Raw genomic sequence first — 27,902 nt, forward strand, 5'->3', positions numbered from 1 at the left:
CTTTATTTTCGTGTTGTAGAAAAAGTACTTTTTTTTTTCAACCAAAAAAAATATTTTCTTCTTAGTTATGGAGCACAAATTTCAACGTTTTTGCATGATAAACAGTAAAACAACACATTAATTCTTTTGAGTTTGTGTGAATTGTTAGAAGAATAATTAAATTCTTAAAGAAAATACAATCCTAAAAACAAAGGGTAAACATGGGGACTTGAGGGAAGGGGGTGAGGAAAGTAGTATAAAAAGTTATTTTCCCAAAAATATTTTTTACTTTCTAACCAAACATTAGAAAAATATTTTTCGGAAAAGTTTTTGACTCACCAACCAAACAAGAAAAAATAAGTGATAAAACACTCATTTTCTATAAAACCATTTTCTAGGAAAATATTTTACTCGTCCCAAACACACCCATAGTTTACTTAAAAAAATTTCAGACCCTGTTAGTAGGCTATGGTTAATCATTACTCTTTTATTTCATCCTTTGCAAAAAAACCTATAGTTTTAATTTATTTTCCGCTTCAACCTACTACATTTTCTTTTTATAGATTTCAGATACCAGATCATACACATATAAAAAATAATCCTTTATCACTAATTGTGTATTCAACTTTAATTTTCAAGACCGGGGAAGATGAACTTGTTACTGTAATAATTATCAAATCATTATGTTTAATATAAATGAAAACAAAATTTAATTTTTAGGATTCTTACTGCAAATCTAATTAAGCATTATGAAAAAGAACTTATAGATTGAGAAGCAGAAGAGCACACAAGTTATAAATATTAACGAAAGACCCAAATGAAAATAGGGCGAGGGCACAGAAGGCGATTTATCAGAAAAAATTTCTCTTTTTCGCGTACAAGATTTGAAAGCTTGTTTGGATGTTTGTTGCATATTGAATTGTATCGTATTGTTATTTTGAGTATAATATTTATTTTGATTGTTAGTTAAATTTTATTGATCGTATTGTTAAATCCGTCGTAATGTAATAAAAAATATTATCATTTTATGTAACGATTGATTTGTCGTGATTGTATTGTTATCTTATATTTTTCTCTTATCTTGCCCTTCCAGCTTAGTATTATATTTTATCCATTTTTATCTTATAATTTTATCTTGTATCTTATTTTTTATATTACTGGTGCATCATATTACAAAATAAAAGCAAATGAAATAATCTATTCAAACAAAATACTAATACAGTATAATATAATATCATAAAATATGATACACCGTACGTTGTTTTTCTTTTTGTTTTTCTTTTCCGACACTAAGCTTCCGCGCTAAACAAGCTGTAAAGCTGTAGGGTTTAGGGTTTAGTCTTAAGCTTCCGCTCTAGTTTCTCTTTGAATTGCTGCAACAATGGAAGACGAAGAAAATAAGGGAGCAGGAACAACAATGCCTCTGTCTCTGTTCGAAAATAAACTCTCTCAGGAGGCTAAACTCAAACACCTTCTTCGCAACTTAACCTCTACAGACTTACAGCTATGTTCCGATGCTTCAAAGGAGTTCCTCAAGCTTCTCAAATCCGATTCTGGACCCGAATTTCTCAACCTGTACATTCAGAATTCATCTAAGTGTATCGAACTCGAACAAGCTTGGGAGCTCCGAAAAGGCAAAACTGGACTTTACTATGTTTTCAATTTAATTTCTGGAATTCTCAATCATTCTTACGGGAAAAACAGAGCTGAAAAAGACCCGAAAGTTGCTTTAGTTGTCAATGCGTTGGATAAGTTTGCGAAATCGATAGTGGAAAAGAGAATGAATGATTTGTATAAGGAATTGAACAGTAAAGAGGCAAAGCGCCAACGCGCTGCCCTTTTTCTGTTGGCTTCTATAGTTAGGCGTAGTTCATGGATGGCGTGGGAAGTGGCCAAGTGTTTTGACTTTAAAATCCCTGTATTTGGGAAACTAGCTGAGTGGAAAGTTAAGAAAATTGAAGCGGAAAAGAAGAAGCACCATTCGACGAGGAAGGCTTTTGTTGGTTTTGCTATATCTTTTTTGGAGGTAGGGAATGCCAGGTTGTTGAGAGGTGTGTTGCAGCAGAAGGATATGTATTCTGGTGTGCTTCGCGGGTTGGGTAATGATGATGAGGATACTGTGGTTTATGTTTTGTCCACTTTGTGCGATAGGGTTCTTGTTCCTGATTCACTGGTGCCCACCGGGCTTAGAAGTGTGCTTTTCGGGAGTGTAACTTTGGAGCAGCTCGCCAGCATTTCGGGACGAGAGGGTGGCGGATTGGCTGCAGAGTTAGCTCATGAACTGTTATATATGGTGTGTACTGATCCTTCTAATGGATTGATGCCAGATTTGAAGAGGGTACCTAGTCCATTGAGAGGAAACCCGAAAAGGCTATTGGGCCTTATGAAGAAGTTAAAAGCTGCAGAAGTTGAGAACCACAGAAACCTGCTTTTGGCAATTGTTAAGGGGAAGTCGTCTTTTGGTTCAGCTTATTTGGATGAGTTCCCTTACAATCTTGAAGACCCTTCGTCTCGTAACTGGTTAGAAAATATTGCTTATTAGAGTTTATTTTTGAATATCAGTATTGTTGTCTCTCCATTGTGACTCAATTACTTGCAGGTTTGCTTCAGTTTCTTTGGCAGCAAATGTGCTCTCCTCTGTTGGTGACGGACTTGTCTTTGGATTTATTGGATCTCAAACCCAGGAGCCACCAACTCTTAACAGCCCAGAGGTGCAAAATATCATGAAGTGCATTGGACCACGATCCTTCTCTCGGCTGGTGATTAATAAAGGGTTACTTCATTCTGATCCTCTAGCAAAACATGGAACTTTGAAGCTCGTGTTGGAGGTTCTGAAATTGTTGGAGTTACTAATTGGTGCATTAAACAGTGTATCGTCTTCCCAAGGTCAGATGATCCACAAATGGGAATCCCTCAAGCAAGATATCTGGAATGCAGTTCGGATTCTTCTCCCCGATCCTCAAGTTCTGTTCTCATTACTCTCTTCACTGAATGAATTTTACAGAGGTCTTGAGCAATGCTCAAAAAGACCCGCAGATTCTGAAATAGGAGATAAGATGAACAGTAGGAAGAAGCTGAAAATTGATGTTGCAAATGAAGATACAGACATTCTTGTTGGTGGGGTTAGTTACTCCCCTGATGCTGCTCTGCCCCTTGACGGTGAAGGAATCATAAATGAAGATGACATGGATAATTCTAAAGATGAAGCTTATTTTTTGAAGCTTATAACAGAACTCTGGGGTTTGCATTCTTCTGCTTTGCCAGACTCTACTGTAAAAGAGGCAGAAGTGCTATTCTATTCCAAGTTGCTTAATGCTTTAACGGTATATTATGTGAGTTTCAAACGCTTGAATCCTAGTTGTGCTGGATTTTTGTGAAACAAAGTGTTTGTGAAATTATAGAGGAAGCATTTGTTTGCATTTAGGGAAGTTAAAAACGTTTGCATGTAATAATTGATAAATATATTGCATCTAAAAACATGTTATCTGCAGTATCCCGTCGGTTTGACTCTGTATTAACTATTGCTGCATTTGTGTTAAGTTAGTGCCCACGTAAGCCACTCCAGTTGTTCCTCTATGTATTGATACTCATTTAAAATATTCCATTTTCTTGGTGGATCAATCAGTGACTTGTAGCATGTTGTTTGAATTTAACATTGTCAGTCTTATAAACTTTTAGCTTTACCTTATGTTCGTAGGTAGAACTTCAGATGCCCATGTTTTCGAGCGTATATTTGGATGAAACTTTTTCCTGGATTTTTCTTTTATTCTTCTTGTATGTGCTCTGAAACTGGAAATCCTCTGCTATTTAATATGATATATATCTAGTATTCTGATTTACGAATGTAAATCTGTTCACGCGAACTTAATAGTTCCTAATTCGAATAGGGAAAAATAAATGGAGAAATCCTGATATGTATTGCTTACATTTTGGATGTTATTTTTCTTTCTTGCAGAAAACAATGCCTACTATGTTGGAAGGATTATTTGATTTTTTCAAAATTCTGCCGAACAACCCGCTAGCATTACCAACTATGTTGCAACAAGCTCTGTTATCTCTGCTCCAAGAACATGTTGGTTGGTCCTCTAAATGCGAAATTGCCTCAAGAGTTCACCCACAAATGTACAAGCATTTGCTTCCATTTCTGGAGTTGTCAATGTATTCACAAAACAGAGACATTAAAGATCAAGCATACAGTCTAGCGAAGGCATCGATGTATAGTACTGGTGCATTTGACCAGAACCCAAAGGAAATTTGTTCATGGTTCTTCTTTATTCCTGGGTATAGAAAAGACTACATGCTTGGAGGAGCAGTAGGGTGTGATATCTACAAAAAATTGTCCTCACCTGTTCTTCTTTTCCTACGTGATGCTGTAATTGAATCTGGCAATAAGTTATTCTATTATTTGAATCTCTTAAGGTCTTCTTTGAGTAGCATACCAGGCGCTAAAGGTACTTGAAATTTCATACAATGTTCTTGGTCTTCTTTTTCTTTTCCTCAAAAAAGATGGATTTTAACTTTTACCTTTTCTTTTTTGTAGTGATATATTTTCCATGTGACTTGACAAATATTGGATATGTCGTATTATTTTTGTTTCTTTTGTTCTATGATTTTTTGTGGGGGGTGGGGTGGGGGCTGTGACCATTATTCTACTTGTTCACTGGATAAAGCACTCATCACTTTACTCATTCTTGATCTACTATTTCAGTTTCTATTGGATTCATAGTGCATCATGATCGTGCTTCAATTGGAACTTTAACTTTTCCGCCGACATTTAATTGGTCTATCTTATTTCTTATAAATGAAATAGTTAACCGAATGGCTTGCAAAATCTTTTTAAACCTGCCAAAGTTCCGCAAACTCGAAAGGAAGAACTTAACAGTATGCTGAAAAGACTACTTGCGGTATTCTGACAGTTATGTGACACTTCTTGCAGATACATCTCCTGATTTCAGCGCTTTCACTATTTGCATCTTGGATAAGTGCCTAACATTGATAACTGCTGAATCTGGTGCTTTTTCTGTATCTGAGAAGTCAATGGTTTCATTATACATGTGCAATACCCTAAAGTATCTCCTGGAGACTCAGGTAATATCTGTCCTTACATTTATGTAATTTTTTTTTTCAATTTGAATTGATCGTACTTTAGGTGCTTTCCCCTCTTGACAGTGTCTATCTTTCCTGAACTTTGTTAGGTGGATCCATTACTTTTATCTTCAATAATTGATTTGAAGCTCTCTGAGAGACTTGAAGCTGCTTATGACTTGGATGATTCTCAATGTCTCTGTGAGTGGAGGCCATTCAACAGTTTACTACATTTGGCTCGGAGAATTTTGCAGAAAACTTACAGAATATCTTCCAACTGCAACGAAGTTGTGTATACTGACAGTTCTTTTACCCGTACAGTTGGTGAAGTCCAAAGATTGCTGAAGAGTGAGTTTGATGGTAGTCTGCTTGGAGTAACCATTGGGTTTTGCTTTTCATTGGCATGCACAAGACCAGCTGAGATAATACAGAATTTCCCTTTAATCATGTCTGTCTCAAATAAATTGCTTGGGGTCCCTCTCTCATTGTTGATGCAACTATTTTTCTCAGAACCTAGTCTTCTTAATGATGCTTCTAAGAGATGGCGAGAAATCTTCTTCACGGGTCTGGATAGGGCCGTAACTGGATTAAGTGGTGGGAGAACAATGGACTGCAGTGTCATCAGTTCAATGGATAACAAGTCTAATGCATTTTCTGTATTTTTGGACCGTGCACCTTTTTATATTCTCTTCCCAGCAATTCTGGATATTGATGGATTGGATTTGTCTAATCAATCAGGATTGCAAAACTTGTTTATGGCAAAGCTTTCTGAGGAGACATCTGATCATCTTCTTTCCATTTTCCGCTATTTACTCTTTTGGTTGAATCAAGCTCAATTATCATATAGAAATGAGCATTTCGAGGGGTTTGAAAAGCTTTCTGAAGCTTGCTTCCTTCTCCTGAGCCGCATGTTGAAAGAGTTGGTGGTTGAAAAATTTAATTCTTGCGGTTTAGACACCTTTACTCCTTTCACAATTCACTTTGTTAAAGAGTTGGTTGTAACTATCCTAGATCACCCTGCTGTGGCAGCAGTGCTGGAGTGCCCATCCCCTGTTAAAAGTGATTTTGCATGTGGAATAATTAAGGACAGTGTTGACCAGTTTGTTGAATCAGCTAAACTGGAAGTCAGCAAGATGGATCATCATGTGCATAATTTGTTAAAAGCAACTTCTGAGCTCTGGTTGTCTTTCTGCCATAGCCAAGGCTCCTCATCTGAAGTTTATCATGCTAATAAACATGTCATAAGTTCATTCAAGAATGTGGTAAATAAACTGGTTATGGCATTTAAGCAGAAGATGAATGAATGCATGAAGTCGAAGAACGTAATACCTTTAGTTCCTACATTATGTGCTCTACACAATTTGATTCATTTCATATCTCCCTTTGAGATGCTTGAACTGGTCCATTGGATGCTGTCTGCAATTGACCATGAGGATCGTTCTGTTTGGCTGACTTCAGTGCTCTGTGTTGGATTACACATTGCTGGTTCTGCATTTAGTCATCTGGCAGCAAACATGCAGCAGCCACATGAAAAAATGCCTTTTTGTTTGTTTTGGGGAATTCAACAGGAACAATTTGATGTCATCCTCTATGAGAAAATCTTTTCGCAAGTATACGAAATTGCCACTCGTTTTGAACTTGATGTTGCTGATATCTGTCTGCTCAAAGCTGTAAAAGTTGTGAAAACACATAAAGCTATCCAGAAGCCAAGCCATCCTTTTCTTAAGATTACATGTAGAGCTGTGGCTAACACTCATGTCAATATCCTTTCTCATTGCATGCTCAAAATAACCAAAAGAAAAGCTGAAATCTTGTTTCTTGTTGCTGATATAAGCCCCCTGCATCTATCAGTATTTGGAAAGTTATTTTCAGACATGATGAATAAATACGTGGCAGTCAAGTCTTGTGCAGTACAGCAAATTTGTGGTTATTCTGATGAGGACATGTTGATGCTTCTTCCCACTGTCATCCTGTACTTGAATTCAATTCCTTCTAAGTTTGGGGGCCAACTTTGCATGCTTCATGAGAATATAGTTTCTTTTTATTGGGGAATACTCAAGCAAGGTTTCTCTATCTGGAAGAGCTATGTTTCCAGGGAGATATTTCAGGTAGAATGCTGTGAAAACCTATCAATGGAAGATTCTCTGAATCTTGTCTCAGGTAGTCTTCTTACAAATACTGTTCTTGTAGCTCAACTTTTCTTTGAATTGAGAGGTGATTTGGTGAACGTGAAAAAGCGCATGAGTATATTCAATTCTGTTTGCTCAAGTGAATATAGTGATCTGCTGGAGTTCGATCTCACTCAAGATGGTGCTTATTCAGTTGAGGAGTCTTTGAATGTTGTCAACAGGACTGTTACAAAAATACGTTTGTGTAGGGCACTTTTATTCTCCGAGAAGAGGAAGTTTCCATCTGTGCTGAAGAGAGACACAGAATTGATTCCTTCAGAAGATTGCTCCATTTTAGACTTGGCAAGAATCCGGCTTCTGAACCTGTTGGTTCAATCGTGGCAGCTTATTGTCAAGAGATGTTCTTTGAACGTTGTTGACTTCTCGCAAATTGAAGTTGGAAGCTGTTCCTTGTTTAGATATCTGGAAGTATATATTCTGAGAAATTTAATGGAAATAACAATGGAGATGCATGATTGTCTTCTGAATTTGGCTTCTCTTCCATTTATAGAGCAACTTGCTAAGTCATCTCTTTTGCATAGGTTTTACGATCCTACGACACTGCGGATGCTCCGAGCTATTATCTCATCGGTATCTGAGGGGAAGTTCTCTTGCATTTCAATTATTCAACTGTTGCTTGCACATTCGCAATTTGCAGCTACAATCCATTCTTCTCCCATCTCAGCTGGTCATTCTCACTTTGGGCTGATATTTACTCCTTTGCCGAGCATCATGAGATCGTATGTTCCATGTATTGATCAAGATGCCCTTGATCTAAAAGATAATTTTAAACTATCTGAAGAACGTGCCCGGCAGTTGGAACTTGTTAAGTTGCTTAAGTTGCTTTTCCAGATCAGGGCTCAGCAATGTGATATTGATAATGTAAAAGACATTGGAATAAATTTGAGGGAATTGGTCTTTTTACTATTATCTTCTTATGGTGCAAGTATGAGTGCGATTGACTTGGAGATATACAGCTTACTGGATGAAATCAAGTCGGCTAATGACTTGGATGAAGAAAGTATGGCTAAATTGGATTTCCTATGGAGTAGTGCTCTGCTGAAAGTCAGAAAAGAAAATGAACTGGTGCAGACTCTCTCTCGTAATTTGAGCGAAGCTGAAGCAGTTGATGACTACCGCAGAATCCACTTCAGAGAAAACATTCCCATTGACCCCAAATTTTGTGCAACTACTGTGCTTTATTTCCCATATGATAGAACTGTTGGTGCGGGGATTCTCAGAAAACCTGAAACGGATAATCCTGATTTTAGATATGCGGTACTCCTATTATAGATAGTTTCTTTTTTCATAATCTTTGATTTTTCTTTCAATTTTCAGAGAGCAAGGAATAATGGATATTTTCTGTAGTTTCTCCCAGATCTGTCTAATTCTAAACTTCGGAAATATCTGCAGGTGCATTACACAGATGTTGAGAAAATCTGCGTGTATGATCCCATTTTTATCTTGCGCTTCTCAGTTCATTGTCTTTCTATGGGTTTTATTGAGCCCTTGGAGTTTGCTAGCTTAGGCTTGCTTGCGATTAGTGCTGTCAGTATATCTTCACCTGATGATGACATGAGGAAATTAGGTTACGAGGTTCTTGGAAGGTTCAAGAGTACACTGGAGGTACCTTCTTTTTTATCACTAAATACTTTTTTATTGATAGCAAAAAGTAGTCAGGCACTAAGCTCTAGCGCTGAACTATACAAGTTGAGAGGATCTCCTGTACAAAAAAGAAAAAGGAGCGTCTCCCTGTACAAAATTACTCCTGTAATGAGCTAATAAAGTCAGTCATTCCTATTTCATCATATATCCTGTAGAATGTAGATTACATGAAAGTGCCAGTAGCCTTAAACACCTATGCTTCATGATCTGAATTGAGCTGTTCTTTCCATCAAAACACCTTTCAATCCTCTCTTTCCAAAGCAACCAACAAACACACGCAGGAATAGTAATCTACTATTTTCTATTTGTCTTACTAGGACAGCAGCATCTCCAGCAAATCAGTAGGTTTTTTAACGATTGTGGCAAAATCACACTCTCTCCGGAAATGCTAAAAATATCCCCCCCCCCCCATTTGTCTTGGTGGCCGACAATGTAAGAACAGGTGATTGCAGCATAACACAAAAAACATCTGCTACACAGAGGCAGACCCCTTCTCTGTAGATTACTTTGGGTGAGATTAGCTTCGTATGCAGCAACCCGCGTAAAACATGCTACTTTGTATGGTGCACTTGTCTTCTATATCATCGTCCATGGCTATTGAGTAGGACTACCACACACATTACTTAACCATTTATAGCATGACCCTACAGATAACGTCCCATTGCCTTGTCTTCTCCACCTAAGTGAATCAGTAGTCTCTGAATTTATCTGGAATTGTTCTAGCCTTTGTATTAGCTGCGCAAGCCTGTTCACCTCCCCGTCAAAATATGGCCTTCTAAAATGAAGGTTCCAAGCATTTTCACTTCGGCTCTGGCCGATTGTGGCTTCTGTATCCATCACCAAATTATCTAAATCTGGGAATTCAATTTTGAGGGGAGTATGGCCCAGCCAAGAATCATGCCAGAATTTTTTGCTTCTTCCATCCCCCGCTTTAAGCACAATGTTTGTTTCAAAGAGTGGCAAGAGGCTGCGTATATGCCTCCATACCCCATCGCCATGTGGGGAACTCACAGAATTAGTTCTCCAGTTCATGTTCTCCCCATATCTGCAAGCTATCACCTCTTTCCACAGCCCCTTCTCTTCTCTGCCGAACCTCCATAACCACTTCATTAGCAAACTGTTATTATGGTTCTTTAAGATCCTGATGCCCAATCCTCCTTCAACACCTCCATTTCTCTTATCCAAGGTCACTCTGTCCCATTTAATAAGATGAACAGATCTTCTATTTTGTTGCCTTCCCATAGAAAATTTCTTCTCAATCTATCCATGGATAGCTCAACCTTCCTTGGAATAGGAAATGGCAACATTAAGTAGGTGGGCAGTGAATCCAGGACGCTATTGATTAATGTGACTCTCCCTCCCAAAGAAAGATACAGTCTTTTCCAACCTGCTAGTGTTTTCTCAAACTCAAACCTTTCAATGGTGCTTTGTCAAATATTGGTGGCTTTAAACTGTCCCCAAAGGCATACTGAGGTAAGTGGTGGGTAGCCTTCCATCTCGGCACCCCAAATTCTCTGCTAGGCGCTAGCCATTGCACATTTTGAACCATGTTGAGAGGGAAATCGAACTCTTTCCCAGATTAATCCTTAACCCGGCAGCTGCTTCAAAAATTAGTAAAATTACCCTCAAGTATCTTAACTGGCATTCATGGGCATGCACTGGAGTTGCCTATTGTTGTCATCATTTTCTGTTGTTAGTGCTCTTAATATTTTGTGGATAGTGATGGTAAGTTTTCTTATTGAAAGATGGAGCTATATTTATCTGTAAAGTGCTTTGAGGTGGGAGGAATTTTTTTTATTGAATTCAACCCCGATGGATGGTTACAAACTTCAGACTTTGTTATGAGAATTATTGCAAGTTGAAGTATGATTTCAGATTTCAAAGTCAAATTGTCACAATAATTCTTTAGTTTGTGTGGCTAATGGCATTAACAATGCATAGGTTTCAGTATAGATGTTGAAAATGCTTGTTTATCATGGACTCCTATCTCTTTTATCCACATTTAGAAATGAAGCATGTAAAATTGATTAACTTAGCTACCTTTCTTTTTGGTGAATCTGAATCTCTTGAGAACTCCATTATGTCTACACTAAGATCTAACCCACTTGCTACCAACTTCGGCAACTTAAATTTATACCCCTCTTTGTTTATCACTTTTCCTTTGTCAGGGTCAGTTTGACCTATTTTTATAGCTGAATTAAATACAAATAATTCATTCATTGAATAGAATTTTTGTATCTAGAAAGTAACAAAAGTACTATAAGTTGCAATAGACCAAAGGGTATATTAAATTATTTTAGTAAAACATTCTTTCCTTTACTTGGGAAGCGAAAATGACATCCATTTGGGATAGAAGGAGAAATTAAGAAATGGTAAGATTGGCCAAGGAGTAGGTGGAAGAGTGCCTCATAGGCCTCTAAATTTATAGTTGTACGCAGTGTTATCAAAGGCGAAAAGCGCAAAAAAGCTCTAAGGTCTATTGGGGCTTTAAGCGCAAAGCGGAAATAAAGCGTGGGCTTTAAGGAAAAAAGGCTCAACTGGAGAAAAAGTAAAAATATGTTTATGTAATCCAAGACCAATAATTATAAGCATAAATAACAAATATATGGACAAAGAAATTGAAAAATCAATTGCTTAGTGTCGCCTTTTCAGGATCACACTCATTGGCAAGGAAAAGTATGCCTTAGAACCTTGATGCGACACTGAAGCGCTCAATATGTTTTGAGTCTCGCTTCAGGGCTTAAGCGCGTCTTTGACAACACTGGTTGTACGTATTCAATACTTCTCTGTCTCTATTTATTTAAAGTAGTCTCCATTCAGGTGTCTTGAGAGTATCTTTTATCCAATTAGTTCAAGTGCTTTTCTAGCAGTTCAGATTCTATATTTGTAGTCAGTAGTGCTCTCTTTATTTTTTGACGAAGTTGATGAATTATTGATGTGATGAAAAACCTTCATACTCGATGTATAATTAAAAGAATCTTACATATAAACTCTTGCACAAAAAAAAAAAAAATTACATACAAACATGATTCTCTCTGAAGAGGTATTGGGAACCATAGACTTAAACAATTACTAGCCTATGCATATCTCTGGTGCTTCTCAAACAAAGGCTATAAAAAGAGGCCAGTATTGTGAATTAAAAGTTTGGTAGGCGAGATATTGTGGCCATGCCTGCAAGTATATACACAGACGGAGATTTGTAACGAAATAGTATCATCCAATGTTGTCTGATAAAAGATACCTATCTATATATAAGAGAGATACAGTAATCTGTAACTATCAATTGCAAATCATAATAACCAGTCATCTTGGCTGGTTATATGCCAGGAAAAGGTGTTGATATCTCTCCAGAGCTGCATGACTCTTCAATAGAAGTAACATGTCCTGATTTTATATGTTTTGACTGTTGGCTGCAGAAATGTCAGAAGAGGAAGGATGTGATGCGTCTTCGTCTCTTAATGTCATACTTGCAAAACGGTATTGAAGAGCCTTGGCAAAAGATTTCATCCATAACTGCCGTATTTGTTGCAGAGGCTTCTTTTGTACTTTTGGATCCTTCACATGACCATTATTCAGCAATAAGTGCATATCTGATGCGTTCTCCAAGTGCAAATATGAAGGTATATCTTCAGTATCGGAAATTTTTAAGTGCCGTTTGTCATAAAGATCAACTATCCAGTCATATCTGATCATCATCTGACTAATTTGTCTAACAGCACTTTTCCTTTCTCTCCTTCCCTCTGATCTTTTAACAGGGTATACCGTTGTTCCATAATTTTTTCTGGAGTAGCTCGACTAATTTCATAGCAGAGAGGCTGTGGATCCTACGTCTGTTGTACTCAGGATTGAATGCGAATGATGATACTCAAATATATATTAGAAATGCCATTTTTGAGACCCTTTTGAGCTTTTATGTTTCTCCTATTTCTAGTCATGAATCAAAGGAGTTGATTGTTCAGGTAATTGAAGCCCCATCTTTTATTGTTGTTGTTGGTTGTTTGTTTTTTTTCTCTTCCTTCTTTAGGAGTCTATTTGTCTTGCTTAAGTTTCCATGTTTTTGTTGTTGCTTTTTGATGTTGGTGTGTTAGTGATTATTTAGTTACAACTGAAGAAGTTGATTATTCAGGTAATATGCCATGTGTTTTCTTCTGGTTGGCAATGTGTTCTTGTCTTCCTTTATTTTTTGTCTCTTGCTTACTTTGCTGAGCTTTTCTGGTAAGGTAAGATTTTATTAAAGGTACCAAGAAAAGCAAACAATCCAGCTGGGTTACAAATAGAATTTCTACATATCAACTAATTCCAAATCACCTAAATCCATATCACCTAACTCCTCTAAAAAATTTAAATATCGTTCCAGATTTTCCATAACACTTCTTTTACACCAAAAATACAAACTTCGTAAACATCTATTTTTAATCCTGGAGATGCTCTGTCTTCTCTCTTCAAAACAGGCCTTATTCCTTTCTAGCCATATTGTCCATAGCACACATAAAGGAATTGTTCTCCACACAGACAACTTATCCTTTGCCATCTTCTGAAGTTGCCAAGTTTCCATTAAGCTCTTAACATTAGGAGGCATTGCCCATCTGACACTGCAAATTTAGAAAGAATTCCCAACATTGTCTTGCCACTCTACAATGAATAAATAGATGGTTGACAGTTTCAAGATCTTCTTCACACATATAGCATCTGTTAATAAGAATTATTCCTCTTTTCTGCAATACTAGTTTACTTGCTTGCTTTGCTGAACTTTCTGGTTGCCTTTTATTTTTATGCTTCTAGGTTCTGATTACTATCTATTTTTTAATTGCAGCTAATTGCCTAGTTATTTTCAGTTTAGAAGCTAAAAAGTAATAATAACTCCGTTTGCGAGGGGCATCATGAAGGGATGGAAAGATTTTAGTGAAAATATTACTTTTAGGATTGGGGATGGAAGCAGGGTTTGTTTTTGGGAGCATAAATGGTGTGGTGAGAATATATTGAAGGAAGATTTCCCCAACATTTATGGAGTTTCGTGCCAAAGAGAGCTGACAGTCCGACAGATTCACATGTTTAATGAGGGGGAAGTACACTGGGATTTGAGATTTAGGAGGGACCTCCAAGAATGACTGTTGGGGGAATTTGAAACCTTGGTTGAACTTTTGTACAGGCAGAATACATCACAGACTATTCCTGATGTATGGAGATGAGATGGCAAGTGAGTAGAGATGACTGGTTCACTGTCAAGTCTGTCTTATTATGAGAGATTACTGAGGAGGGAGGAGGTCACATTTCCATGTCGCTCTATTTGTGTCCCTAAGGTGCATAGGAAGGTTTGCTTCTTTGTGTGGCTGGCATCGAGGGGCGTGATTTTGACAGCAAAAATCTGAGGAAGAGGAAGATCACCTATGTTGGTGTTTCATGTCGTCACATGTTTAATAAATTCATCTGGTTATTTGGTTATCCTTGCATTCAGTAGATAAGAAGTGATAGTAAACTTCTAAAATGAAAATACTTTTATCCCTTGCTTTTTATACAATCTTGTAACTAGAACTGTTAACATTGTGTTCACATTTTACACCAATAAAATTATTAACTTAAAAAATCCTATAAGTGCACGTATTGGCAAGTTTGTTCCTCTTTAAGTATATGAAGTTCTTGTTCCACATAGTTATAGTGTCAAAAGAATGTGGGTCTTTAGTTTGTTGGTTTAACGTGGAACATAATTTTTAATTTCGTCGATAGGAACTTGTTTTTTACCCTCTCCATCCAATAGATGTTTTTCCAATTGATCATGTTTCTCTTTCCGAAGAGTGGTGAGCCTCTCCTAAGCAAGAGCTGAATTAGTCAGATGGTTTATGTTGCAGATAGTGAAGAAGTCTGTTGGAATACCCAAGATGGCCAGGTACTTAGTTGAACAATGTGGCTTGATCTCATGGTCATCCTGTGTCATTTCATCTCTCTCTTGGAGTCCGTGCAGACGTGATTCATTTGTTGAGTTGACTGTTATACTAGAGGTATTTGTTCCTTTTATTAAGTACTATAAAAATCTCTAGTTCTTCTTTCCCTTCTATTTAATTATCTCGACTATTTATGCTGTTAGAGAAAATACATTTACTTGTTTCTCGAGGATGGAGAGGGCTTATTATATGGACTTGAGTGTGTGTCAGTAGCAGGACGTTTCTGTATTAAACTCATCATGACCTATACGTTAGGATGCATGACAATGTATTCACAGTTGAAGAGTGTTGCTGGGATATAGTAGATCGATATCTGAGTTTGCACCTATATGCATATATTTTCTAATATGGACTTTTAGGCAGTCGAAAGGATCAAAGTTTCTTTTTTCTTAAACAAATATATTAATCAAGTTAGTAATTTTATGTACATATTCATTTAGAGAAGTCTCCAATTCTTACAAATTCATTATTCCGTGTACCAGTCTGCTGAAATGGAGTCAGAGACATGGGTATTGACTTCTAAACCATTGGATGATGATAAGTTATGGATCAAGTGTTGACTGTAGCCACCGATAGCAATCAAGAAATTTGGGTTTCCGAGGTTAAGTTTTTGTTGGTTCCATACAGATCATCTGAACTGGGGTAACATAACAAGAAAAACTTGCATGCATCAACCTCGAGGTCCCGGGGTATTTGCCAAGTTTTGTCAGATTTAGGTTCTAAGTAGTGTACCACATCATTTTCCACCATAGTCAGACAGTGTACATTATACACTCAATTCATTTTCAGTATTGCTGCTCTCCTTCACCACCAATAAATCGGAGATTGACTCACCCCCTCCAAAGCAATAGATCTCGTGGTACTTTTCCAAATTGAAGTCACTGCTGAGTTGCTGAACACTGTTTACCATTTTGCATCTTGAACTATTTTATGTCCCTGATAGCTTTTTGTGTACACTGCTATACTATATTCTCTTATCACGTTTCTTGTTTAGGCACTCAATGAAGTCATTTTGTTGAGACATACTATTGAGTGGATGCAGAAATATGCCTTGGAGCAACTTGTGGAACTCTCTTGCAATCTATACAAGATGCTAGTTGAACGTGTTGAAACGTTTAAAGGAAAGACTCAACTTGTTAAACTGATTCTACAAATAGTTACATCAGCATTGAAGATATCCCAAAAGAGGAAAGTTTATCAACCGCATTTCAACATCTCCATTGAGAGTTTACTTCAGTTATGTGAAGTTGTTGATGAATGCTGTGATGGAAGGCAAAGTCCTGTTGCACAGATTGCACTTGAAGCTGTACTTATGAGCACCCCTCCAGTAAATATTCTGCAAATGGTAAACCCCCTTTTCTCTCCTTCTATAAGCTGCGTGTTTGTTGATATCAAGCTTTATATACGTTCCTGCTTCTGCTGCAAGCTAAACATGGAATGTGCTTTGAAATTTGAAAAAAAATGCAATTGTGTTAGACTGGATGCTTAGTGCTTTTGGTGTAGGAATATCATGATAGAAAACTTGTCACAGTATTTTGATCTTCTGTATTCTTTGGGGATGTAATTGGAACAGATATGCTGTAATCCCTTAGCATTGCATTTAACCTGTGAGAAAGCATGGGAGAAAATATATTATCGATATTAGATACTCAATATAATACAAAAGGTCCTATTTATAGCTATAGTCTACAAAGTACATATTACTCCCTAACACTCCCCCTCAAGCCGGTGCATACACATCATATGTACTGAGCTTGTTACACATGTAACTAATACGAGAACCAGTAAGAGACTTGGTGAAAATATCTTCTAGTTGATCATTCGACTTTACAAACTTTGTAATAATATCTCTTGAAAGTATTTTTTCTCTGACAAAGTGACAGTCGATCTTAATGTGTTTAGTCCTCTTATGGAACACCAGATTTGACGCAATATGAAGAGCAGCTTGGTTATCACACACCAGTTTCATCTTGCTGATTTCTCCGAACTTTAACTCCTTGAGCAACTGCTTGACCCAAACTAACTTACACGTTGCCATAGCCATGGCCTGATATTCGGCTTCGGTGCTAGATCGAGCAACTATATTCTGTTTCTTGCTCTTCCACGAGATCAAATTACCTCCGACTAGAACACAATATCCAGACATAGAACGTCTATCAAAAGGTAATCCTGCCCAATCAACATCTGTGTACCCAACAATCTGCTCATGGCCTTGATCCTCGAATAGTAAACCTTTGCATGGAGCTGACTTTATATACCGAAGAATGCGAACAACTGCATCCCAGTGACTATCACGGGGAGAATCCATAAACTGACTTACAACACTCACCGGAAAAGAAATGTCAGGTCTAGTCACTGTGAGGTAATTCAATTTGCCAACTAACCTCCTATATCTCGTAGGGTCTCTAAGTGGTTCCCCTGTCCAGGCAAAAGCTTAGCATTCGGATCCATAGGAGAGTCAATAGGTCTACTACCCATCATTCCAGTCTCCTCAAGAATGTCTAAGGCATACTTCCGTTGTGAAATAACAATACCTGAGCTAGACTGAGCGACCTCAATACCTAGAAAATACTTCAATCTGCCCAGATCCTTAGTCTGGAAGTGCTGAAAGAGATGCTGCTTCAGATTAGTAATACCATCATGATCATTGCCAGTAATAACAATATCATCAACATAAACCACTAGATAAATACACAAATTAGGAGCAGAATGCCGATAAAACACAAAGTGATCAGCCTCACTACGAGTCATGCCGAACTCCTGAATAATTGTGCTGAACTTACCAAACCAAGCTCGAGGGGACTGTTTTAAACCATATAGTGACCTGCGCAATCTGCACACACAACCATTAAACTCCCCCTGAGCAACAAAACCAGGTGGTTGCTCCATATAAACTTCTTCCTCAAGATCACCGTGGAGAAAAGCATTCTTAATGTCTAACTGATAAAGAGGCCAATGATGTACAACAGCCATGGACAAAAAGAGACGAACATATGCTACTTTAGCCAGGGGAGAGAAAGTATCACTATAATCAAGCCCAAAAATATGAGTATATCCTTTTGCAACAAGACGAGCCTTAAGCCGATCAACCTGGCCATCCTGGCCGACTTTGACTGTATAAACCCCACGACAACCAACAGTAGACTTACCTGCAGGAAGAGGAACAAACTCCCAAGTGCCACTCGCATGTAAAGCAGACATCTCGTCAATCATAGCCTGTCGACATCCTGGATGAGATAGTGCCTCATATATAGACTTAGGGATAAAAACAGTGGACAAAGAAGATATTAAAGCATAATGAGGTGACGACAGATGGTGATAACTTAAACCGACATAGTGGGGATTAGGATTAAGTGTGGATCGTACACCTTTGCAGAGTGCAATTGGTTGACTAAGAGGAGACAAGTCCGCAGTAGGTGCAGAATCTGATGCATGGCGTGAATCACCTGGGCCTGATGCTGGATGTGGACGACGATGATAAGTCAAGAGTGGTGTAGCGGCAGAAGGTTGAACTGGATTATGTGGAGGAACTGGAGCTATAGGTGGTGGAGCTACAATTGGAGTTGTAGGCGGTGGAACTGGAGCTATAGGTGGTAGAGCTACAACTGGAGCTGTAGGTGGTGGAGCTGGAGATGTAGAGGAAGATGAATGGGAGATAGTGACTGAATCTCCAAAAGATGAAACTGGTAGTACCTCAGAAATATCTAAGTGATGACCTGAACCTGTGAAGTATGATTAGGTTTCAAAGAAGGTAACATCAGCGGACATAAGGTACCGCTGGAGGTCAGGAGAGTAGCATCGATACCCCTTTTGTGTTCTCGAGTAACCCAGAAATACGCACTTAAGAGCACGAGGAGCTAACTTATCTGTTCCTGGAGTAAGGTTATGGACAAAAGAAGTGCTTCCAAAGATAAGGAGTGGAAGAGAGAACAAAGGTAAGTGGGGAAACATGACAGAAAATGGAACTTGGTTCTGGATAGTTGAAGATGGCATACGATTAATAAGATAGCAAGATGTAATAACTGCATCTCCCAAAAACGCAACAGAGCATGAGATTGTATGAGTAGGGTATTAGCAGTTTCAATAAGATGTCTATTCTTTCTTTCAGCTACCCCATTTTGTTGAGATGTGTACGGACAAGATGTTTGATGAATAATCCCATGAGATTTCATAAACTGCTGAAATGGGGAAGACAAATACTCTCGGGCATTATCACTATGAAATGTGCGAATAGAAACCCCAAATTGATTTTGAATTTCAGCGTGGAAGGTCTGGAAAATAGAAAACAGCTCAGATTGATTTTTTATCAAAAATATCCAAGTGCACCTGGAATAATCATCAATGAAATTGACAAAGTAGTGGAATCCCAAGGTGGAACTGACCCGACTGGGATTCCAAACATCTGAATGGACTAAAGTAAAAGGTGACTCTGCTCGATTATCAAGACGTCGAGGGAAATAGGAGCGAGTATGCTTACCGAGCTGACATGAATCACACTCTAGAGCTGACAAGTGAGATAAACCAGATATCATTTTTTGAAGTTTTGACAAACTGGGATGTCCCAACCGTTTATGTAATAAATCTGGTGAATCAGTAACAGGACAAGTTGTTGAAGGAAGACAAAATGTGAGTCTATGTGATTTAGCAAGGATAAGGTAATAAAGTCTGTTTGATTTATGCCCGGTACCAATGATCAATAAACCTGGTGAATCAATAACAAGACAAGTTGTTGAAGGAAGACAAGATGTGAGTCCATGTGATTTAGCAAGGATAAGGTAATAAAGTCCGTTTGATTCACGCCCGATACTAATGATCCGCCCCGTACTGTGTTCCTGTATAAAAACATGGTCATCAAGAAATAAAACAGCGCATTTAAGTGATTTGGCTAAGCGACTAACAACTATGAGATTAAAAGGGCTATTGAGAACATAAAGGACTGAATCTAAAGGTAAGGAAGGAAGTGGGCTTGCTTGACCTATTGCAGTTGCCATGGTTTGAGACCCATTAGCCATTGTGACTCTTGGAAGAGATTGAGAATACAAAATAGTAGTGAAAAGAGATTTGTTACCAGAAATATGATCCGATGCACCTGAATTAGTGACCCAAAACTCAGAGGATGAAGATTGGGAGAAACAAGTCACGCTATTACCTGTTTGAACAACAGAAGCTATCTCAAAAGATGTCTGCTTACATGCTTTGTACTGAAGGAACTCAATAAAATCTGCTAAAAGAAACCATCCGACTATTCAAAGTATCGGTTCCCATGTCGCTACAATTTGTAGTAGGGTTAACTTGAAATAGTGGAAATAAGTAACTCCTGTGAGAAAACTGAAGAAATAGCTGGGAAAATACTGTTTACAGCAGAAAACAGGAAACTATTTTACGCCGGAAACACTTTAGCTCGCCGGAAAATTGTAAACTTGTCGGAATTTGTCGTAACCAGGATGGATAGACTCGGAATTCCCTTGCGAGCAAACTGTGCTGAAGAAATGTTTTCAAAAAAATAATGGCCGGAAAGGTCTGTTCACGCCGGAAAAATATAAAAGTGGTCGGAATTTGATTTGAATTAGATGAGTAGGCTCGGAATTGTGAGGAGAGCAGACTGACCTGAAGAAGTTTCGCGAAAAAATGGCCGGAAAGTGGCCTGAACCCTCGCCGGAAAAGTTGCTATTGTCGGCGCGTGGAGGTGTGTGGCAGCTTTTCTGCCGGATAAATTTTAAGGGGTTGGTCGTCGGAGGGTTATCTACCTAGTGGTGGTGTTGGTTTTAGCACAACACCGACAGAAAGTGACTTTAACGTAGACATGTCTTAGGTCACCGGAAAAATTGCACGATGACTAAGTTCTTTCTTCCCGGTTAACGCTGGAATGACGCACAACGATCTTTTCTCACTAATGCTCTGATACCATGTGAGAAAGTACGAGACAATATATTATTGATCTTAGATACTCAATATAATACAAGAGGTCCTATTTATAGCTATAGTCTACAAAGTACATATTACTCCCATTCCAATGTGGGACTACACATAACTAACATAACCCATTAAATTTGAGCATTTAACAAGCTGATCTACATGCATCTGTTCTTTTTGGATTGGTAGGCACACATAAGATGGAGTCAAATTATAAAGTAGACCAGAGAGACTAGGAAAGAAAGATGTAATCTAGATTAGTGCAAACACTTTGACTTGAAACTGGTACTCTCTCTCTTTGTTCAAAGATAAATGTTGGACTAATGAGTTCTGATAATAAGAGACGTCATAATCCATTTTTCTGTATCTTGTGATGAGTTAGGATTAAAGTTGTCCAAAGCAGTAAAATCTTGTGCTAGATGTAGGGTCCTGGAATTTTATACCCTCCTCTAAACCAGATACGCACTTAATTGCAAGTAATATTCGTACATTCGTTCCAATTCGAATTGATATTGTGTTTTTCTCTTTAAGCTGTATCAAATTTGATTTTCATTTCCTAAAATGGAATATCTTGCACCTTATCACAAATTAGCAGTTCGCATACGTTATCCAACCACTCAATAAACCAAAAGTAGCATATCGCCTCACTTTTAGACCCCCTTGTAATATAATTAACAATATTTTTTACTCTGGAATAAATATTTATTCCAAGTCAATATTTTTCTTCTGGAAATCCTATTAAGTTAAACCATGACATTCAATATTAATTGGAAAATAAATGATAATTGCAAGATTACAGTGAGGAAGCAGTCTTCCTTTGTTATCTTTATAAAAGACTAATTTAGTGTTCCCAGTACTATGTCCTTTTCTCATGGTCTCTGGTAATTGATTATTTTCTCGTTTATTCTTCTTGTTGTGGTCTTTTACCATTGCTGTTTGATGTCTTCTCCAAGGCATCTTTACTTACTATTGGTTGGTTGACCTCTTTCCTGTAGCTTTCTCTCCGACGAGTTAAACAGCATCTTTTGCTCTACTGATTGATCTTGTTTGTCTGCTGAAGCTAACTTGTATTATCTTTTCATTATTTGATGGATTTGGACATCATGGTGCCATCATATAGTTTTCCCACTATGCTCACACCAGGGCTAACCCTGCTTTTAGAACTGATTGGACGAGCCAGTTAAGCTAGTCAACTGGATTCAGACCCTTGCTCCTTTTAAAATTTATGGTTTTGTGAGTTAGGCATCTCTCACTCGCTATGCAGACACTCCCTTGGAAACGAATGTAGCCGGAAAGCATCTGGATTCTGGAGTATACCGTGAACGGAGATGATGTTCGCACTTAGAAGAGTTATTTATATGTGCAAACAATTCCATATATGGAACAAATTACCTTGTCTTCATATACCAAAAAGGCTTAAAATCCAGCTCTAGCAAAGTACAACAACTAACTTCAGGATGCACTAAATGAAAAAAAAGAAAGAAAAAGAAACATGCACCTAACGAAGCCACTGGATGAGGACCTGGCGGTCCATTTAGTACCTTGCTTGATGGATTCAGTTGTTCACATTCAGACTCACAATAATCCATTTGATCATAAGAAGGGTACGAACAAAAGCAATTTGATCATAGAAATGCGGATGTTGGGATTGATATGCATTCATACAGGAGTAGGAGAAGGTACAAGTAGCATGTATAGATGGCAACAATATTTCACTCATCAGCATGTGAAAAGAATTGACCCTGTTGTCTTTGGATTCCACAATACAAGGTTAAACTGTCTTTCACATTAGAGTGCCCACTGATGTTGGACTTGGCTTGATCACTTTTGGGCAAAGGGCAGCCCGGTGCACGAAGCATCCCCGTTCACGCAGGGTCCGGGGAAGGGCCGCACCCCAAGGGTTGTGATGTAGGCAGCCTACCCTGATGCAAGCATCAGTGGCTGATTCCACGGCTTGAACCCGTGACCTATAGGTCACACGCCGTTGCTCCAAGGTTCCCTTCTGGCTTGATCACTTTTGGGTCTCACAGAAATGCTGCTACTCATTGGTTTTGTTTAGCTGATTAATGTAGGATTTGTTTGAGTATTCTGGTGATATAGATCCATTCTAGAGTTACTTTTATTTGAAATATGGTTATTTTACACCAAAAATTGGGAGGGCAGTGAGTTCTGAAGTAAGTGTAGCAAGATATTCAGACCATGAGATCCTGACTTGAAATGCGTAAGCCTAAGCATCCTGATGAATTCATATGTTGTGCCCGTCAAGCTTTAGTACTGGTTTTCTGGAGATCACTAGCTTTGGTGTGTGTTTGATTTTCTATATTCAAATCATTTGTAAGGTAATTCTGTTTTAAATTTTTCCAGGACAAGGAAAAGGTTTCCAAGTTTGTTAGATGGGCTACTTTAATTGCTTTGCAGCCAAAGATTGAAAATATCCACGGGCTGGAAAATTTTGCTTGCATTGTGAGACTGCAAGCTGAGAAAGAAACAGATGATTCTCTGATATCAAAGCTTGTTCGCTGGCTGGCTGCATCAGTGATTGTAGGAAAGCTTTCCCTCAGATTCAGTAATTCGGACTTGTGTCATTCCTTTGACAGATCTAAGCTCAATAACCTGCTTTCTATGATGGAATGGAATGAGAAAAGATGTGAGGAAACCAACAGGGCATTTGCATGTGAAGGAACTTTGGCCTTATCCATCTTTTTTCTGCAACAGCTACAATGCACAAACTATATAGTACTTCCATCTGTTGTTTCTGCACTCAGTCTGCTGCTTTTATCTAGTCTTTCCTCAGCAGGTAGACTCATAAGCTTATCAATACTGCTTTCTTCACTTAGACAACTTCCTGTTTTTCACACTAATGGCCGACTTGTTTATTATGCTGCTGTTTGACAGAAACAGACATCTTAGCTGGCGATGCAGTACAGTTGGCAACCCTCTGCTCAAAGATTAATTGCCCTGCTGAAGCTAATCCTGCCTGGAGATGGTACATATACCGCTCTCTGCATTACTTTCTAGAACGAAAAAGGGCCAAAACCACCCCTGAACTATAGGCTTAGGGCCAAAAATACCCTTCGCCCACCTCTTGAGCTAAAATTGCCCCCAATGTTATCTTTTCGGCTCAACTTTACCCTTATGACTAATGGCCCACTCCAAATTTAAAAAATATTTATTTAATTATTACATGGCAACTTCTTATTGGCCCATATTAGAACACTGACCCCATTAAAAATCCCACCCATATGTAAAGATCCATGACCCATACCTGGTTTTAATGAAAAACCTCAGCATCTCTTTTCCTAAACACATACGTGCATCTTTTCTTTCTTTTCTAGTTATGGTTCTGTAAATTCCCCCATCTCCTTTTTCTTGTGCAACTGATTCATTTGCTTCAATTTCAAAAAGGGGACAGTTGAAAACAGACCATTTCGGTTGAAATTTTTTAACTGGAATATGAAAGACTCAATTTTTGACGAAAACTGAAACCAGGATTGAAGATTGAGAAATGCGGATCGATCTGTCAGTGGCTATTGAAATTTGGATGGACAGTTGATTTGTTTCTTGATTGGTCAAGTATGTAGAGTTCAATCACTTTAAGTTAGAAGATTGAAGTTATGTAAAAGGAGGATAGCTGAGAATTGAGGATTGAGATCTGGCAAAAAATAAAATCAGGTTAAAAGAAGAAGAAGATGCATGTATGTATTTAAGAAGAGGAGATGTTGGGGTTTTTCATTAAAACCGGGTATGGGCCAGGGATCTTTACATATGGGTGTTTTTTTTATTAATAGTGTTAGTGTTTTATTGTGGGCCAACAAGAAGTCGCCACATAATAATTAAATAAACATTTTTAAATTTGGAGTGGACCGTTAGTCATAAGGGTAAAGTTGAGCCGAAAAGATAATGTTGGGTGCAATTTTAACTCAATAGGTGGACGGAGGGTATTTCCTAAGCCAATACTTCAGGGGTAGTTTTGGCCCTTCTATTTTCTAGAAATACACTTTCTTTCTGGGGAGAAAAATGAAAAGAAATCAAAAATACTAACCCACCACCCCCGTTGAGGCGGAACAATTGACTGGACATCTAGGGGTAAAGCACTGTTTGTCCCCTGGGTTCTGCGAATGCCAACATGATGTACTTCCGCTAGCCTTTTGAAGTTTCCTACTTGTGCTTTGGGAGATGGCCTCTCATTGTTAAATCTCCTGCTGGTGTGTAGAAATATGTACACCTCGAGAATTCCTCTAGTGCTTGTGATGTCTATGTTACTCCATTCTCTTTCTAGACTATTACTGGCCAGTCCAAAGACTCTGAAGACTGTTAGTAGAGCAATACGCAGGAATTAACAAAGCAGAACCTTGTCTTATGTGAAACCTCTTTTTACGTCTTTTTATTTCCACCAGCTGATGTTATAGAGTTGGGATTTATTTCCATAAACATTACACTCCACTAGTGTAAATTCTTTTCTTTCAGGGTCTAGGTTTTCCAAATCATAAGTTCTCCTATCAGTTTTTTCTGTCTGTGCCCATCACTGAGCTCTCTCTCTCTCTCTCTCCATTCCCCGTCGAGAATCTGCAGATGAATATGGGGTCATTGCATAAACAAACTAAGCAATATCATGGAGTAGTTCAAAACAATTAAGGACAAGATGCTTAAATGATTTGATTTTCGCAAGGTGATGGGGTTTTATTATGTCTGGATTTTATGAGAGAAGTTACTTCAATAAACTTATAGGCTGGTATTTCTTTGATAATGGACAAATTCCCGGGGCCAGTGGCACACAATTAGAGACTTAGTAGATAAACGGCCTACCCCTCTATCCTTTCCACTTAAATACCAACTTTTTGTCGCAGCATGTTTGAACCCGTGGCATGCGCCTAACCCACATCATGCACAGTGCTCTTACCAACTATACCAAAGCCCCGGGACAAGAAACTGCAAATAACCAAGTAGTTCAACGAATTTATAGGCTGGTAGGTTTTTTTAAAGAATATATAGGCTGGTATTTTCTTTTTCCCAATTTACCCTTTTCTGATAATTAACTGCTGCTTTGAGATACATATATGAAGTGCCATATTTGATGTTACTCTTTGTTGAACAGGTCATTTTACCAACCATGGAAAGATCATTCTTCTGAGCTCACTGATGCAGAAAAATTGGAAGAAAATCAGGCTTGCGAAATGCTTCTTGTTGTAATTTCAAAGTTGCTAGGAAGAAATTCTTTATACTCGCAGTTCTTTTCCTTCCAGGATTTAGAGAAGTTGTGCGTCTTTGACTGGGAGAGAAGTATCCTTAATTCTCAGTAATTCTTTTAGTATTATTTATTTGATTAATTTAATCCCATAATTTGGTTAAAATCCGTGGCATTTTTGCTGATTCATCACTCGTAGAGCTAATTTCTTATTTCCACCAAGCTTAAGTTAACCAACACAATGCAGTTGGTGTTTCTTTTCCTTTTGATCTTCATTCATACTTTTGTATATAATATGTACTAGATATATTCAAGGTGTATTTCTTATTCTCCTTTATAAAAGTAAAATCACACTCAGTGCAACTTTTTCTCCTTTATAAAGTTTCTGCAAATTTTATTTTTGTGAGAACTTGTTTCAGATCTGTAGCATGGTCAAAGTTCAGAGCTTCAGATAAATTATTATGCGTTTCACTATTCAGAGCTTCACTTATAAATTATTATGCGTTTCAAAGTGAGTGAGTGTTCGTTAAATAGTAAGAGGAGAACTGAGTATAATATGGTATACTTTCCGTAGCTCCAGCAGATTCAGTTGCAAATGTCACCATGAGCTTCCAAAGTAGTATGTCTGGTTATTCATCTATTTACAGTTTACCCAAATTCTTGGTTTATTTCTTTATCACACTGGTACAGTTTGTTAGGATGGTGCTGTAACCAACGTCCACGTGATCTAGATTATGCTTACACTCTTTATATTCAGTTGTAGTTCCCATTTAGCTGCATGTTGAATGAAATGAAATCTCTTTTTCTCTTAATTTTTCGTGTAATTTCCTGTTTTATTCTCTGTTCTAGAGAAATCTTTAGTTTTCATGGCGATTCCAATCTGGGAATCATAATAATTTGTATCAAACCTGACGTTTCTCGGCCGTGATTCCGCCGCGATGCATCATTCACTTTTACTATCATTCACCTCAAGTCTTAGCTACCACAGCTCTTCCTGAGGTCCATCTCCATGGTTCACCAAGTTCAATGATGGGCCTGTGAGCCAGCAGATTTCAACAAATCCGAATTTTAACCTGACACCCTATGGTGTTGAGAATTACAGTGGTGGGTTTTATCAGTATTCATACGCATTTGAGTTTAATGGTGTGATGTTTGGATCCATATGCATATCACTATTGCAATGCAGGTCTCAATCTCCATTCAAATTCCTATGGCTTTGAGATTATCTCAGCAACCATGGGTATTTAACGAGATCCTCTTCACAAAAGACGTGCGACTGGTGACAAGAAAAAAGCTTGGAGGAAGAAGCGCAAGTATGAACTTGGCCTCAAGTAACAAGACAGTCAAACGAGTTTGTGTGCATGGTGGCAAAATGAAGTGGAGGGCACTGAGCTTGGATTCTGGAGTACTTGAGAGCACAAGGTTGTTGCCACTGAGCTTGGAACGAAGCTGCAAATATCGCTGGAGTTTGGGCTTAAAAGTGCTCATCAGGTTTTTGAAATTGATCCAAATAATAAGAACACAGGGAATTGGGTGAAGGACGTATTAGTCGAGACCAAAAACAAAGATGAGGAAAATCCTGAAATTATCGAGCACCAGCTGTTTGATGAATTGCCTCAACAGAACAAGACAGAATGGCTGGTTAAGCTTCAGGCAACAAACAAGAAGGAAGGGATAATGGTGGATGCGAGAAAATTTATCAGCCTATTACAGCCAATGTTACCAAAGAACTTTCTTTTGCTGTTATGCAGTACCCCGTTTCATTTTCTGATCTTGCGGACTCCAATTTCATAGGAGGTTCAGTGGAGGAATTGGTTGGAAATGACAATGAGAATTGCGACAGTGAAGATAGTTCGAGAATTGATCAATGGGTAATGTACTCTCTGTTGCGTTGTCTTTTGAGTTTTTCCCTTAACACTTTACTCTGTTTAAGTTGGTGGTGGGGTCAAAGAACTGAAGTGCGTAGTT

General features: G+C 38.1%; 1 protein-coding gene across 12 annotated transcripts; it reads left to right on the plus strand.

The window, feature by feature from the left end:
* Nucleotides 1-1,253: 1,253 nt before the first annotated feature.
* LOC107824626 (uncharacterized) lies at nucleotides 1,254-27,260 on the plus strand. Of its 12 annotated transcripts, none has more exons than XM_075228111.1 (15): nucleotides 1,256-2,499; nucleotides 2,579-3,311; nucleotides 3,935-4,430; nucleotides 4,916-5,067; nucleotides 5,175-8,510; nucleotides 8,646-8,858; nucleotides 12,314-12,517; nucleotides 12,653-12,856; nucleotides 14,744-14,893; nucleotides 15,831-16,181; nucleotides 23,114-23,546; nucleotides 23,645-23,735; nucleotides 25,845-26,029; nucleotides 26,914-27,038; nucleotides 27,121-27,260. In XM_075228111.1, the coding sequence occupies exons 1-14, from the start codon at nucleotides 1,361-1,363 to the stop codon at nucleotides 26,973-26,975; spliced, it is 7,749 nt and encodes a 2,582-aa protein (XP_075084212.1). In that variant the 5' UTR covers nucleotides 1,256-1,360; the 3' UTR covers nucleotides 26,976-27,038; nucleotides 27,121-27,260. The 12 variants fall into 12 exon arrangements, with proteins under 12 accessions (XP_075084223.1, XP_075084221.1, XP_075084212.1 ...); XM_075228114.1 differs by having other exon boundaries at nucleotides 26,923-27,038; XM_075228113.1 differs by having other exon boundaries at nucleotides 23,651-23,735.
* Nucleotides 27,261-27,902: the final 642 nt, after the last annotated feature.

The sequence above is a fragment of the Nicotiana tabacum genome, chromosome 13, assembly GCF_000715075.1.
Source record: "Nicotiana tabacum cultivar K326 chromosome 13, ASM71507v2, whole genome shotgun sequence".
Classification (NCBI taxonomy): domain Eukaryota; kingdom Viridiplantae; phylum Streptophyta; class Magnoliopsida; order Solanales; family Solanaceae; genus Nicotiana; species Nicotiana tabacum.

Bases quoted from the DNA above. Each gene is read 5' to 3' on its own strand.
- LOC107824626 (XM_075228111.1), top strand. From the start codon at position 1,361: ATGGAAGACGAAGAAAATAAGGGAGCAGGAACAACAATGCCTCTGTCT. The intron at 2,500-2,578 runs GTTAGAAAATAT...AATTACTTGCAG, and splicing joins GACCCTTCGTCTCGTAACTG to GTTTGCTTCAGTTTCTTTGG. The intron at 26,030-26,913 runs GTATCCTTAATT...CTCAAGTCTTAG, and splicing joins CGTCTTTGACTGGGAGAGAA to CTACCACAGCTCTTCCTGAG.